The sequence below is a fragment of the Sinocyclocheilus anshuiensis genome, unplaced genomic scaffold, assembly GCF_001515605.1.
Source record: "Sinocyclocheilus anshuiensis isolate Anshui unplaced genomic scaffold, SAMN03320099.WGS_v1.1 scaffold222, whole genome shotgun sequence".
Lineage (NCBI taxonomy): Eukaryota > Metazoa > Chordata > Actinopteri > Cypriniformes > Cyprinidae > Sinocyclocheilus > Sinocyclocheilus anshuiensis.
The window spans coordinates 2,234,230-2,249,889 of NW_015542408.1; the positions used below are offsets into that span (position 1 = coordinate 2,234,230).

A 15,660-nucleotide genomic window follows, 5' to 3' on the forward strand; every position below is an offset into this window, starting at 1 on the left:
GCTTTGGATAAAAGCGTCTGCTAAATGACTAAATGTAAATGTAGTGTCTGTTTGCATGGGAGTCAGCAATTTTTCTGTCTTAAGTGTTGCGGCATGTGTTCAGTTGTTATTGGCAGTACTGGGTCAGTAGTTGAGCCAAAGGCCAGCAGCTGATAACTAAAACTGGTTGTGAAAAGAATGTCTGTATTAGAATATAGGGATGAATTTAGGATTAGGAACTGGTGATGTCAACAATTTAAAAACAAAAAGGGCTTTAAAAAAAAAAAAACTTAACTGTTGTGATTCGCATTTCAGGTTTGGCCGGTGCAGATGCCAACATACCACGTCTTTCCTTCTCAGCAGCTCTCACAAATCCAATGGTTACATCTGGAACGATCATTTTTGACAAGACCATTGTAAATGAAGGAGGCTATTATAATCCACGAACAGGTAATCTTGGCACTGACTATAAACAGTCTATTTGCATTTCTGCTTCCCAAGATAATGAGGAAAGATGGAGTCATGGAAAACTGTATCCATCTTTTCTTCTCTTGAATACAGGCATCTTTACTGCACCACTAGATGGACGCTACTTCTTCAGTGCTATCCTGACCGGTCACAAAAATGAGAAGATTGAAGCCGTGCTCTCCAGGTCTAACTACGGCATGGCTCGGGTGGACTCAGCGGGTTACCAACCAGAAGGGTTGGAAAACAAACCCATGGCCGAGGCCAAACCAACACCAGGTTCTCTGGCTGTCTTCAACATCATCCTGCCCCTTCAGGTGGGCGACACAGTCTGCATAGACCTGGTTATGGGCAAACTGGCCCATTCAGTGGAGCCTTTAACTATCTTCAGTGGTATGCTTCTATATGAAGATGTGTAGTGGTCTGATTAGCACTGAGACTAATCAGAAGACCAGCAAAACGACGGGGCTAGAAAGAGACACTCTAAATTACGCTTATCCACCTGGGTGCGTTGATTTTCCTTCGGTATCGTTTCCAAATCTACAGATGTTGTTAGACCTCCTATGAACTCCTTGAACAGAGAATATAGTTTTAATTGGAGGAACTGTTGCCCTTGATATGTAATCCTAACCCGAATTTTGGAGAAGTGTTGTAACAACTACTACTGTAGGTTTGTGCGACCATTGTTGACGATGTTCTTATTGAGATATTTCCATTTTATATGAATCACAGGCATGAGTTATGAATAATATCTCATGCACCGAAGATGACTGTGAGGTCTGTTCGACTTCCCATGTATGCCACAGCACGGAAAAGTACTCTTCTGCCAAAGAGCTTGACTCACAGTCAGGGTGATATAGGTTAGGCTGATGGGTGTGGAATTTGGGAGATTTGATGAAAGAAATTCATATTTTTGCTGTGAATGTTTAAATCCTGTGCTCCTTTTTTGCTTTGAGTCAAGGGATGATCTTTAAAAGTACAGTATGTGCCTTCATTTTGATTCTTTCTATTTTTTTATATTGCAAGTGCCAAGTTTTCCAGGAGTAACATCCTGCTTTTGCCAAAGACACTTTACTTAATTAAATACGTGGTTGGTAGTTAATGATTTCAGGAATCTTTTAATATATTATCCAACCTAACAATCAGTGACGTACATCACTGCTTTCCATGCAAACTCTGCCTCTGGAAAAGAGATGAATGCAATGAAATCTTCGTTCCTCAGGCACACGGTTTCCACAGCAGCTTATCTAACCAACAAAAAAGGGCTTTTTGTACATGCATCATCCTGCATTTTGTGATCCTGTTGAAGCGTTTACAAAGACATCAGTTCTACTGGAGCGGAGGACTATTGCAGTTCGCTCCATATTCATATTCCCAGTCTGAGCGCCCAATGGAGATTATTATCAAACAGAGTCTGTCCTTAATATGGTTCAACAAAGTGCCTTTGAAGAATAACAATGCTGAGGATTCAGAGGGTGTCCTTCATCAACCGTTTCTTGCTGTGTGGTCTCGCTTGAATGTTTACTGTACGACAGCCCAAAGAATTTTGAACTACGCGGCTTTTGCTTTTTCTTGTTTAAAACATGCTTGTGCAATTTCACAGCACGTTGAGAGAAAAGATCTCTGTGTAACGCTATGTTGAAAATTAAGGCTGCTATCTTTTATGTGCTGTTTCATTTATTATTTTTAGTTATAAAGAGATTCCCCAGCTCATAAAATGGAAGCTATGGCAGCAACGTAAGCATTAAAACATCTATTTACATGTAAAAGAGACCTGATCTAAGATTTTATAGTTCCCTCTCACGGTTTAACCTGTTACCTTGAATGTGTACATTGGCAACACGTGTGTTTCAAATAAAGATATTTAATTTTACACATTTTACTCTCTGCTGAACTTAAGTTTTATGGGGTTTTGTCAGGTATATTGGATTACTGGAAGACATACCATTTAATTTAGCACCGGCATTGTTCAAAACACTAAGCAGACTATACTGTTCATTGTCTCAAACACGATGAGGAGCGTTCTGGTACTCAAGAACCATGAGTCTGTTGAATAGAATTCCAGTCAGTGATTGATGGTGAAAGTTTTGCCACTGTCTGTGACTTCTCTATTCAACATGGAAAAAGTCCATACTGGAGTTGCTGGCTCATTTGTCAAAGCAAAATGTGATTGAAAGCATGTTCTCAAATAGAAAAGACCCGCCGTTTCTGTTTTGAAAAATAATTTTTAGAGGCACGTGCACAGAAACGCTGTGATTAAGGAGAGTGCACAATGCATTTAATTTTCCATGTCGCAAGCCAGAGAAGTCGTTTGGAGATTGGCTTGTGATTTAATGGAAAGAAAAACATTTCTGGGTGTCCATCCATAGTCATATGGGGATGTAGTTTATGATGAATAATGCCTTCTGCTTGTCAAGTCACTGGTGTCTAGACAAAGTGTTGATAAGTGAACCTTCTGCCCTCTTTCTGATATGTGCCACCATTGGGAGTTTTCATGTTTTTTTGTTTTGTTTTTTTCATTTCCTCATATTGTATTTCTGTATTGCTTTTACAACTTTAAGAACTCTAAATACAGTCTGTAGGGAAAGTCAACCATCTATTTTTTTTCTTTTCTTTGATGAAGTCAGCATGAAATAGCATTCACAAGTTCAACCCTTTTTAGTTTTGTAATGAAACATATTTCCAAATTAAACAGAATTGTCAATGTAAATAGGATGAAACATTATTTTATCCATCAGGATTGGATTGGATCATCCAAAGTGCAAATTGGAGATGAGCTGAACATGAGATTTCAGTGGATTGAGAGGAAACAACATTGGCATGTCATGGACACATTAGAGGAGGCTTTTTGATCAGGATGTGGAGACTGGTGCCTAACTTCCCCCTTGAGAGAATCTCGACATATCCAAAAGGATTTTGCTTTTTTTTTTTTTTTTTTAAATCCATAGTATACTAATGCAACAACTAAGTCATGCATAACTTTCAACTACTACATAGCCTATGATAATAAATAGCTATTTGGCTATTGGTTTCCTTGTCTTCTCAGATCATATTCATGTATTCATGTTTGTGGCTGAAAAGGAAAGTTGGTTCTGAGGTACAGTAAGTTACATTTACATTTTGATGAAATATTATGAAGTCATTTTTTCTTTGGAATAATGTGCACTGATGAATCTTTGCTCATGTGGTTAATTTCATGCTAAGTATGTTTAAAGTTGGAAAGTTTAACAGTAACAGATACAGTATTTCCACAAATTTGAGAAAAGAGTGCATTTTACAGTATATCCACAAAAAAAAAAGTTTTTATACGTAGGCTTAAAGAAATTCCATTTGTATAATTTTCCCCAAAGTAAATGTCAGACAGATATTGTCAGACAGACTGGGTGTCATTATTGCACATTGGGTGTGGTAAAAGAATCCGTGTAGTGCTGGCCAGCTGTGTCTAAATGGGATTGGGTGGGAAAATGTCTCGTATCCTGTTTGTCTTTCATCTCTGTTCACTTATATTCAGCTGTCTTCCTCTGTCTCTTTTTCTCTGCATATGGTGCAAACACACAGGCCTGTGCTCCCTACTGCTGCAGAGATGCTTGCCAACACTTCAGTATCAATCAGGGAACAATAGCCCTGAACTCCTCCTCATAACTCATAAGTATTATCAAAGCACTGTTGGATAGTATGCTCACAATATTTTTTCTTCAATACAGGTTTAGGTTAGAAGTTTAGACTAATGTGTTCGTAAAAAGTCTCATGTTCATCAAAGCTGCATTTATTTGATCAAAAGTACAGTAAAAAAGTATTCATTTGGCGCTCTTATTAATAATAGTTATTTTTATTATCAATGTTGAAACCGCTTTTGCTGTTTAATACTTTGGTGAATATAAAGTGAATAAAATTCAAAAGAACTGCATTTATTTGAAATAGAAATCTTTTGTTGCATTATGTTTTCACTGTCACTTTTGATCAACTTAATGCATCCTTTATAAATAACAGTATTAATTTCTTACCCCGAGCTTTTGAAAGAAAGTGTATCACTGTATTCAACATTGATAATAATAAAGAATGTTACTAGAGCAGCAAATCAGCATATTAGAATGATTTCTGAAGGATCATGTAATCACAGGAATACATTAATTACACTTTAAAGTATATTAAAAAAGAAAACAGTTATTTTAAATTGTAATAATATGTCACAGTATTCATATTTTTAATATTTTAATATTATTAATATTTTAGTATTTTTGATCAAATAAATGCAACAATTAAAGACTTCTTTCAAAAATATTTATAAAAAATATTATTCCAAATATTTGACTGGTAGTGTACAAAAAAAAATCTTACAAGTTGAATTTATTTTCTTTCTGATATCGCAATTTTACTCGTTTTTTTTTTAAGTGGAAGTGAAGAGTTGTAAGTTGTTTTTTTCAATTAATTTATTAATTCTAATACAGAAGAACATCAGTAGGGGCTATACCATCATAATTTAGACTTATCCTTTGCATATACATTAGTCTTTTCTATGTGAAGCAACATTTTTCAGTACCTCACCGTGCCTTAACAATGACTACTGGCTTACAACGCTAGTTAAGTTTATCAGCATGCTTCATGTCTGTACTACATTCAAGCTGTGCACCTCTTCGCCATGTTTAGTGTAAAATTCCATCATATCCGTGGACGCCGCATTTTTTGCCTGCAATCTGGCAGCCAAATGTGAGAGCATCCTGTAGGCTGCCCCCTGCAGAAAAGAGAAAGGATCCAGCTTGATTTATATCCACAACTTAAAATAACCCCTTACTTCTTTGTGTTTCAGAATCAGACCCACATCCTTACCGTTTGAAAGGGAATAGATCACAGAAGCATTGAACGTATCTCCTGCTCCAAGTGTGTCTACAAGCTTCTCAGGCGGGAATGCATCTGAATGGATGATTACACCATCAGCACCCATGGCATCCGCTCCCTTTTCCGCCCAGGCACAAATGAGGGTAGCTCTAGACCCACAAACAAACTCATCTAAACACATGGAACAGCTAATATTTCAAAAGAACACACTTAAGCAGTGATTACGAATAGACATGGCCAGAATTTTTGGATCACTAATGACATCTAGTGGAGGTTTTAAACCACTGACTCACCCCTTTCTCAGACGACCATAGAAACCCTTCAATGCAGCAGCAGCTGAGGTAAACCCAAAGTGCTGGGCTACATCCTTACTAACACAGACCTGAGTGAAAGCAGCCACAGATAAACAGGTTGTGTAGTGTACAAACATGTCTCAAAGCATATTAGCTGACCTGCATATATAATCGGCACACTCAGATTTCCACAGAATTTAACTGCACTGCTCCTTTAAATCTTATGCTCCTTGCATGTTCATTAAATATTTTGTTGAATGTGTTTTTATTATATATTAGAACTTCAGTATGACTTCCCAGTTCAGTATTCTCAGCTCTGTTTATTTAAAGATTTTTCAAAATCAAAGCAAAAAAAAAAAAGAGAAATATTTGTGGAATCCAGATTGTGTTATAGGACCCACTTATAAGTCATATATTTTGACATTTTTAAATATATTTAAAATTGTCTTATTTAAATATATTTATAAAAAACAAACAAAAAAAACAATCATATTAAGCAATATTATTACAATTGAAAATAAATTTTTCATTGTAGTTATTTAAATATATAGTTCAGTCATGAAACTCTAGGTGGCGCATTCTGACGGGGTATTAACGTAACTGATGATATTCAGAGAGTTAAACGACTTAGCACAAGCTGATTGGTTCATGCTGCATATGCAGCCAATGAGCTTACTGCCTGGCATTTATATGGCTGGCTAGCATTCACTTGAGATTCCTGCAGCGCGCTTTCAGAGTTCTCTGAAAACTTCCACCTTCCCCAGCTCCACCTGTATAGATCTGCTACGGGTTATTTTATATGCTATTTGTGCAGCAGCAGCATGTCTTAAATACTCACGGCACCGTATCGCCATATGCATTGGTAGCAGTGTTGCCAGATTGGCCGGTTTTGAATTTGATTGTGCGGGTAAAAATTGGCTTGGGCCGGTGGACAAAATTTGGGCTGATTTGGGGTCAGTTTGGCGGGTTTCAAACATATAAATTGCATAGGCTAATTGTTTAACAAAACAAGCCCAAGTATGTATTCTGCATCCAATCAGTCATCATAACGTTACTACACACACACACACACACTGCAGAGGCGCTGGTGCTGATGTAAACGTCGACAGCCGCACTTATCACGAGGGCTCAGCAGACGTTATGATTCATGAGTGACAGGTTTTTACACCATGCTAAAATGTTCCGAGAGTTGTCATGATTGAAATGTAATTTTTTCCTGTGATCACAAAGCTGAATTTTAAACAATTTGAAATTGAAATTTTTTATAAAATTATAAATGTCTTTACTGCCACTTCTGATCAATTTAATGCTTCCTTAAATGATCATAATAATAAAATAATCATACTGACCCCAAACTTTTGAACGGTAGTATATATACATTATAATATATACATTTTAAATAAAATATTTTAAATAAATGTTTGAAATGTAAATATTTTGAGTGATCTGACAGTCCAAAACCAGTTTACAAAGAACATTTGACTATGTGGTTAATCCATGTTAACATAATGTGTTTTATTCATGTGAAGTTTGTTTGAAATGTAGTAAAATCATACCAAATCACCAAGAGGGAAGAGCTGGTAGAGGGGTTCCCTGGTCTTCTCGATTTCCACAGAGATGGTGATTCTGTTCTTCTCTTCCTGTTTGCTGTTATACTCTCTCACCCTCTCAATCATCTTCACTTGTTCGTCAGCATTACGGCCCTGACAATGCATTCATATAACAGCTTTAGTTCTCTACTGTATTCTCTGGAATAAAGCTATTAAACACAGATCAGAATTAACTAAATAGTGTTTCAGTGTGACTAGTGCGAACTTGGAGTGTTACTATGAAGCAAGTGAAAGATATTTGGCGGACACTCTCACCTCCCAGTGGATCCACTTGTACTGGCTGAGGTCCACCTTTGAAAAATCTTCTACAGAAACATCTGGCAAGTTTCTGATTAAACAGAGAGAATAGCTGATGAAAGTTCTCTTGTATTTTAGACTACAACAATCAGTAAGTAATGATTGTACTTTGTGTACATGATAGGACACTATCCATTATTTTGACATGATCTGCTGTAATCATATTATAAACAACTGTTTACAGTCACAAACTGAATCAGTGAAAGGTCTGTATAGTGGAAAAACCCTAGATTATTGCCTTAGTTTGTATACAGTAAAGCACTTGATAACAGTCATCAGTACAGACAAATAGTCAGCTTTGGGCTGCTTTGGGCTGTGATTACAAGATATTTGTGATTATAAACCAAAGTCTGCTTCTCAGCAAAGAGGGAAAAGATTTTGGAAGTTCTTAAAACAGGTTTTAGAGACTAGAAATATTATTCAAGGCCTAGGTGAAAATAAGTGTTTTTTATGTATTAGTTTGCTACAAACAAAGCAATTGAAAGTGAGGACAATGTACATTCAGCCAGTCTTAACCACAAAAATAAACCTTAACTGGGTGATCAGGACTTTATGGGAGCCGTTTCTGTCACAGGATAAAAGACAAAAAAATGTAATTGACTTTTTATCTCACAATTCAGATTTTTATCTTCACAAATCTAAGAAAAAAAACTCAAAATATTGAGATATAAACTTACAATTCTGAGAAAAAAGTCAGAATTGGAAAGTAGAAATCTAAGAAAAAAACTCAAAATTTCAGATATAAACTCATAATTCTGAGAAAAAAAATCAGAATTGGAAAATATTAATTATTTTTCAGACTCACGAATTCTGATTTTACATCTCAGAATTTATATATTGCCCTTCAGATTTCTTTCCTCAGAATTCTGACTTTTTCTCAGAATTCTGAATCACAATTCTGTTTTTTTTTTTGTTTCCACAGAATTAAAAATAAAAAGCTAATTGCAACTTTTTCTCACAACTGCTAGTTTATCTCACAATTCAAACTTTTCTTTTCAGAATTGTGACTTTATATCTATAAAGTCGTAAGTTTACATACAACGTCAGAATTGCAAGATGTTTATATCTTTAATTGAGATCTTTATATTTTTCAATTCTGAGGAAAAAAGCCAAAACTGTGAGATAACAAGTCACCATGACCTTTTTTATTTTTTAGAAACAAGCTGACTGAATGGCTGACTGAACATTATGCAACTTATTACACGGCTGCTTACCAAATAAATTTACATAATGATGTGAGCTTCATTATAATTTCATATAATTCATTTATATAGTTTAGTGGTTATTATATACATATTACATATACAATATTTGGCCATAGAATGTAGCAACTGATCTGTCAGAATCACGTAATTCAGAAAGCCGTGGAAGAAGTTAGTAAGCTTTGACATTGTGTGCTGTTGTGTGTTGTTTAAAACGATTAAAGAAAATAATCTTGTATAAAACAGACATTTAATTGTAAAACATAAATGAACTGAAAATAACAACCCCCCCCACCCCAAATTAATGCATGCAATGTCAAATTGTCATGATTTGTTAATGGCAGCTACTTTAAGTCTAAATTACTGTCAATTACAGCAGTGCCATTTGCGGAAAGAATTTCTTAGATTATGTTTGAGAATGGGAAATGGTAATTTACCAGGTACCCATCTAACTTGCTATGTTATGATTATTGTGACTTTGGATGCTACTCTTACGTGTCCGAGAGCACGACAGTGCGAGAGCCATTGGTGGGACACACCACACAACAGGCACACGGGGTCTCACCCCACTGCTGCCAAGCCACACCAGATATGTCCACCCCACGCCGTGCAAAATCCCCCACGATGAAACTAGTGCAGCAAACAGAGAGGTATTGCAGTGACCCATATGCACTACTGAGTGATTTGGGCAGGAAACATATAACAGGCTCACAAAGCGTGCCAGACTGAACTTTGAACCATGCACCTTTAGTGCACCCTTTAAAGGGAAAAAGCATTACCACTTTGAGCAGTTAGTATACTTTCACTTGTTGTTTTGATGTGATCTGCTGCGACAGCCATCCTGTGAGGAAAGAGCTTCATAGTACTTACAGTACACACAAACTCGCACACAAACCTGTTCATATGCAGAATTGTACGGCTTCCTGTCATCACACTGCTGATTACTACAGAAGCTGGAAAGGAGCATTCGGCATGCTCCAGAAGAAGAGAGATGTCAATCTTGTACATTTGAAAGTCATTCAAGATGAAGCTAGAAGAACAAATTAGCAAGCAAAAGTATGCAGTGTATGTAATCTAAAGTTGTGTGAGGGATAGGGAAGTGTATTTCCGCTGATATTGAAGTTGGGGAGTAAGAAAAGATGAAAATCCATCCAGCAAAGAGTCTTCAGTGTCACATGTTTTTTCAGAAATCATTCTAATATGATGATTTGATGTTCAGGACATTTCTTATTATTAATAACGTTGAAAGCAGTTGAGCTACGTCATAATTTTGTGGAAACTGTGATACACTACCATTCAAAAGTCTGGGAAAAGTAAGACTCTTTTCAAATAAATTAATACTTTTATTTAGCAAAGATGCATTAAATTGATCAAAAGTTACAGTAAATATGTTTATAATGTTACAAAAGATTTCTTTTTCAAATAAATGCAAGATTCAAAGAATTCTGAAAAAATTATGGTTTTGGCAAAAATATTAAACAGTGCAACTGTTTTCAACATTGATAATAAATGTTTCTTAAGTGCCAAATCAGCATATTTTAATGAATTTTGAAGGATCATGTGACACTGAACACTGGAGTAATGATGAAATTCAGCTTTGCCATCATGGGAATAAATTCCAATACATACAATAACATAGAATAATAAATAATAATAGAACAAAATGTTCTATTAAATTGTAACAATATTTTTCAATATGACTGTTTTTGTTGTATTTTGATTAAATACACAGCATTGCTGAAAATAAGGAACTCCTAATAATCATGCATGTACATATAGAATGTACATAATAGCCTACTCTGAAAATGTTGTTGCATAATAGTAGGTAGAAAACACTTACTCAGCTACTGGTCCAGGAGCCAAAGACCCCATAAATGCACACGGGGCCCCAAGCAGAGACAAAACTGTGCACGTGTTTGATGCATTTCCTCCCCTCTGCCATCTCTGAGACAAACACCTACCAACCAGTTGCACGTTATTTCATAACACCTGTGATGCAACATTACCTACAGTGTATAGCAGGATGCTCTTTATGGTCAGACTGATTATGCGTTCGGAACGCTAACGCAAAAAGTACATCAAGAAATGATTTGCAATTATACAATATTATCAGAATTTCTCACCTGGTATCAGTATCTTCTTCCGGGTATTTATCCACAACATTTATGATATCCAGACACACCAAACCAATGGTGAGTATCTTTTTGTCTCCCATATTCTTCCTGCAGAACGAAATCCTGAACTATGGACATGAGACGAAAGGTCATGACGTTACACTGTTCCGTATCTTTCAGTGAATGGGAGAGCGTAAACATGGACACGAAGTCTAACGGCTTTTACCGAGTGTGGCCGAAAGTGTCAGCGCGAGCTGAGCACGACGATTCACGATTTTTACCGAGTGCAGCCGAAACTGTGCTGTCCGTTACGTTTTGTAGTAAGTTCTAAAATGCATTTGTTGTTAATCATCTCTAAATATTTGAATGTACACATGATCTGGCAGGCTTTCAGTTGGCCCACTGCCATGTTTTTAATATGATTTATTAGTTTTGAAGACTAGGTAAACACGAAGATAAGAGAATGGAGGAGACTTCAGCAAGTGTGGTAAACTGGGTGGCGGAAGGCAACCTTGAGGTCCTCCAGATCTATAAACTCCTGCAATATGTACGGGAGAAGAACAAACCGCAGATAAATAAGATGGTCGACGTGGGTGTATCCAATCTGCTAAATCTGACAGAACCCAAACAGGGACTCGGTGCCTTGTTCCAGGCCTCTCTGGCCCATGATGAAGACTTGGCACGGTTCCTTCTGTCACTAGGAGCCCATCCTGACATACAGGACAAGAAGGGCCGCACACCACTGATGCTGGCTGCACAGTTGGGCTACTTCAATATTGTGTATCTTTTGATCACAAATCATGCAAATGTGAATCTCACAGATGAAGAGGGAAAAGGTAAGAACATCTTTTTATATACTCTACAATTTTAATCGAACTTGTTGACAATTTATTTACCTGTTGAAGTCTCAAAGTATATAACCGAGACATTCAAATTATAGTTGAAAAAGATAAGGCTATGTTTTTTTCCTTATTCTTTTATATAATATTTATTGTCATTTCCTCGGTTAAATCTATTGCTTTTACTAATCATACTCTTCATTTGTAGGGGTTCTGTTCTACTGCATCTCTCCAGCTAAAGAACATGCTCTCTGCCTGCAGATGGCGCTCAGCTGCAATACAAATGTCAACAATGTTTCTAACTCGGGGAAGCCACTGTTTGTGTTTGCCTGTGAGAATGCAAAGGACTGTGAAGATCTGTGCGTAAACATTCTGGAGAAAGGAGCTGATCCAAATGCAGTAAATCAGGTTTGAGATCTGTCCTCAAATCATAGCTCAGAATCAGATTAATGTTCCCTTATATGTTTGACCCAACAAGAATCAAAAATTGTATGCATAGATGATTCAAAGATCTCTTTTACAAAGATATAATATTACAATTACTTTTATAGCTCATTTAGTGATAATATGGAGCTCATATTAGGACAAAAAAACACGTACACTTTATTTAGAGGTTCAAACTGAGCAATATTGTGCAGTTGCTAATGGCCAAAAAGTATTATTTATATGGCCAAACATTCTGATAGCTTCATAACTTGTAATGTAGATCAATGAGTTCTTTATAACAGTCTACTTACATAAAATGCATATAAATATTAATTGTCACTCTCTCTCTCAATAATTTTTCTTAGTAAGATGATATTTAAATGTTTCGCTTTATGATTAAAGTGCTGTAGATTAGATTTTATTGTGGGGGGCAAAACATATAATGCAATGCAATACAATGATGATTGAGAGATGAAAAATAAATGTTCCCCAAAAGCCTAATATATCATATTTGATAAACACATTTTAACGTGATTTTGAAATATTGCTAACAATGTAAGGTTATTCTTACATTTAAATCAATAAAGATTTCAGAGCAAAAAGACTTTACGTTTTTAGAATAATACTAAATACTAATACTAAAAGGAATACTAAAAGTTTTGATCATATTGATAATTTGGAGTCTTTCGAAATTTCCATATAAAATATGATACAGTCTGCTTAATAGGTCAGCATGAAAATGTGGATTTTGATGGAGTTGAATCAGTATATTTGTTATGTTTTGGCTCTCCAAAGGTGACACGATGCTCTGCGCTCATGGAGGCATCTAAGGCTGGTGCTGTGAAGCTTGTCAGAGCCATTTTACAAAAAGGAGGGAATCCTGACATGCTTGATCAGGAAGGACGATGTGCTACCCACTTTGCCGCAGAAGGAGGTTTCCTTGAGGTTATGCCATGGCATTCTAAATAGCATAAAATTCACCTTTGTTTCACTTTGGAGAGTATTACTGTCTCTGCTTTATACAGGTTTTACAGGTGCTCTCTGCATACTCTGCTGACTTGGGTATCAGCTCGACAAAGGGTAACACACCACTGCACTTCGCTGCTGCTGGCGGCTTTAATGAGTGCTGTAGATTCCTGGCCCAAAGAGGTAGGCTGGGTCTAATGTCTTTCCATTTTCCCCAAAACAATTACTGACTAAATTAAATAAACATTGACCTGATTCAAGCTGAATAACGACACACTACTGTCTTCAGTAGAGCTGCTTATCAGTGAATTGAACTTGTTTCCTAATGAACTTTACACAGGTATTGAACTGAACTGAACCAACACTGAACTCATGGAGTTGAATAATGACACTATTGTCTGCTACAGCTGCTTTATAGCAGAATTTGGATTTGCCTCATTTTTGAAGTTTGCATTATTAATTCTGTTGCTTTCCTGTTTAAAACTGCTTTGAAACAATTTCTATTGAAAAAAGCGGTATAAAAATAAACGTAACTTGATTTGACTTTTCACAGACTGTGCTAATGCGTTTGAAATGTTTTAATGTCTACTTTTTAAAAATATGTACATTGAAGGCACATTAACAAAACTGTACTTTGAGTTTTATTACCTGTTTATTGCTGCTGAGTGACTTTTTCTAATACAACAGCTGAGGGAGTGATAGAAAATTTGACAAAATCTTTCTCAATATTTTTTTTTTTTTACTTATTTTGGAAAATCATAGAAACACATTCGTAGAGTTTTTCTTTTGCTATTGGGACAAATGGGAATGCGAAAATTGTATTTGTTGTAGTTTCCGTTCACCACTACAGAAGTTTACCCAACAATGATGACTACCAATTCTGCAAATTAAACATCAGAACACTGCTCATTTGTTAAAAAAATACTAAAAATACTCTACTGCTTTAAAGTGCAGCCATATTTGTGAAATTTCCATGAGATTTCCTGTGCAAAAAATGTCAAAAAATAGAGTTGTATGAAACTCAGCTCACACACTTTCAAGTCAAGCAATTTGACCAATTTGAACATGAGCGAAATTTTCTTTGGGAACTTTGCGCAAATTTCTATTGGAATGGCTGGATTTTGCCCACAAAAATTTTGCAGAACAATGGTAAATGTGACCGCACCTTTATTCATAGCAGTACTGTCTATTGTCTACAACAGGATGTAATCCTAAACTGAAGAATCTGGATGGTCAACTTCCAAGCCAAGTCGCTAAAAGCAATGGCCACAAAGCTGCCCTGAAGGAGCTCAAGAAAGCAGAGAAAAGGCATGTGAAGCTATCTGCGCCCGATGCCGTAAACCCCAATGAACTCTGGGCCGTCACCCTTCACGACTGGTCCTGTGAACATGAGACAGCCTTGCGCAAAGCCTTTGAAACTGCCGAGGGACTCGACAAACCTGTTGAAAACGTTTCTGTGGAGAATTTTGTGTCTTCGCTTCAAGCGCATCAAGCTCCTCCTGTAAGTAATGAGAACCTACAAAGGATCATCCTGGAACATGACAAAAAGCGTGAAAGTGTCGTCAACGTAAATGACTTTTTCAAAGGCCTCAAGTACCTCCAGAAGGCCTTTGTCATCTCATCCTACGCTCCGAAGCAGGCTAAGAAGAAAAAGGGTGGCAAGGAAAAGAAGAGTGGCAAATCTGCCTCATCATTGCCCATATGCATAATGCCACCTGAGCAGATCTCGATAAGAGAGGACAGTGGACTACCTTACTACATGATCGAGAACTACCAGCCATTCACTGACACCAACCGTTTCAACCCAGACCGGCCACCAATTCACCCCATTGAGAATGACTCGGCTTGGTATATCGATGAGTCTGAAAAGACCTATACCAACATCCATTACTGTGTGAAGACTGGAGATCTAGAATCTCTCAGCCTGGCGTTTACCCAGCAAGTGCCTGTTGATGTCAAGGATCAGTTCTTTAAGACGCCACTTATGACAGCGTGCAGCTGTGGCAACTACCAAGTAGCTAAATTCCTCATTTTACTGAGGTAATGCTACTAAGAACACTACAGATTTAATGTAATTGGAGGACCATTAGATTGTGTAATTTTTAAAAACATTTTGTTTCTGTGACTCTGTAGGGCTAATGTCAATGCAGTTGACCAGTTTAACTGGACGCCCCTCCACCATGCTTGCCATGCAGGTCATGTAGACATTACCATCATACTGGTGCAATCTGGAGCCGTGGTGGATGCAGTGGCAATGAATGGAGCAACTCCACTCATGAGAGCTATTGAAAGCTGTAAGAAACCTTATTATTATCATTAATGTTGAAACCAGTTGTGCTGCTTAATTTTGTGGAAACCATGATAAATTTTTTTTCAGGATTCTTTGATGAATAGAAAGTTACAATTTTATTTGAAATAGAAAACTTTTGTAACAGTAGTCTATGTCTACATCTACTTTTTGTATATTTTTCTTCATTTATTTCAAAAACAATTAAATATTTATGTGTTCACAGACCAAAATTGCTTGGACATTGCTATAAATTATGGCGATGCGAGAATCATTGGTTTGCTCATGGCCAAATTCAGCAGAAAGGACAAAGAAAAACCAACTTTAAAAACAGCCTCTTCAGCAC

At 36.7% G+C, this 15,660-nt stretch overlaps 3 protein-coding genes across 7 annotated transcripts in view; 2 read left to right on the forward strand and 1 right to left on the reverse strand.

The window, feature by feature from the left end:
• The window catches only part of LOC107693157 (EMILIN-1-like), a 29,234-nt gene extending 25,458 nt beyond the window's left edge, over positions 1–3,776 (forward strand). For 2 of the 3 annotated variants that reach the window (XM_016492437.1, XM_016492438.1), the window contains exons 7-8: positions 295–429; positions 541–2,948. In XM_016492437.1, coding sequence (XP_016347923.1) covers positions 295–429; positions 541–863 — 458 coding nt within the window. In that variant the 3' untranslated portion in view covers positions 864–2,948. Of the gene's footprint in view, positions 1–294; positions 430–540; positions 2,949–3,765 lie in introns of those variants that run through there. The other variant, XR_001634714.1, reaches the window with a different exon arrangement.
• Positions 3,777–4,841: 1,065 nt separating this feature from the next.
• Positions 4,842–10,972, reverse strand: khk (ketohexokinase). 3 transcript variants are annotated; one of them, XM_016492440.1, is made up of 8 exons: positions 10,806–10,972; positions 10,523–10,639; positions 9,578–9,712; positions 7,439–7,511; positions 7,130–7,276; positions 5,574–5,662; positions 5,272–5,429; positions 4,842–5,176 (listed from the first exon to the last, which is right to left on the reverse strand). In XM_016492440.1, exons 1-8 carry the CDS (start codon positions 10,895–10,897, stop codon positions 5,088–5,090), a joined length of 900 nt encoding a protein of 299 aa, XP_016347926.1. In that variant the 5' UTR covers positions 10,898–10,972; the 3' UTR covers positions 4,842–5,087. The 3 variants fall into 3 exon arrangements, with proteins under 3 accessions (XP_016347926.1, XP_016347925.1, XP_016347927.1); XM_016492439.1 differs by lacking the exon at positions 9,578–9,712 and adding an exon at positions 9,178–9,312 and having other exon boundaries at positions 10,806–10,969; XM_016492441.1 differs by lacking the exon at positions 9,578–9,712 and having other exon boundaries at positions 10,806–10,970.
• Positions 10,973–11,067: 95 nt separating this feature from the next.
• ankef1b (ankyrin repeat and EF-hand domain containing 1b) lies at positions 11,068–15,347 on the forward strand. Its single transcript, XM_016492315.1, has 7 exons — positions 11,068–11,116; positions 11,227–11,647; positions 11,844–12,043; positions 12,857–13,006; positions 13,087–13,210; positions 14,230–15,067; positions 15,161–15,347. Exons 2-7 carry the CDS (start codon positions 11,260–11,262, stop codon positions 15,345–15,347), a joined length of 1,887 nt encoding a protein of 628 aa, XP_016347801.1. The 5' UTR covers positions 11,068–11,116; positions 11,227–11,259.
• The last annotated feature ends 313 nt before the right edge of the window (positions 15,348–15,660 follow it).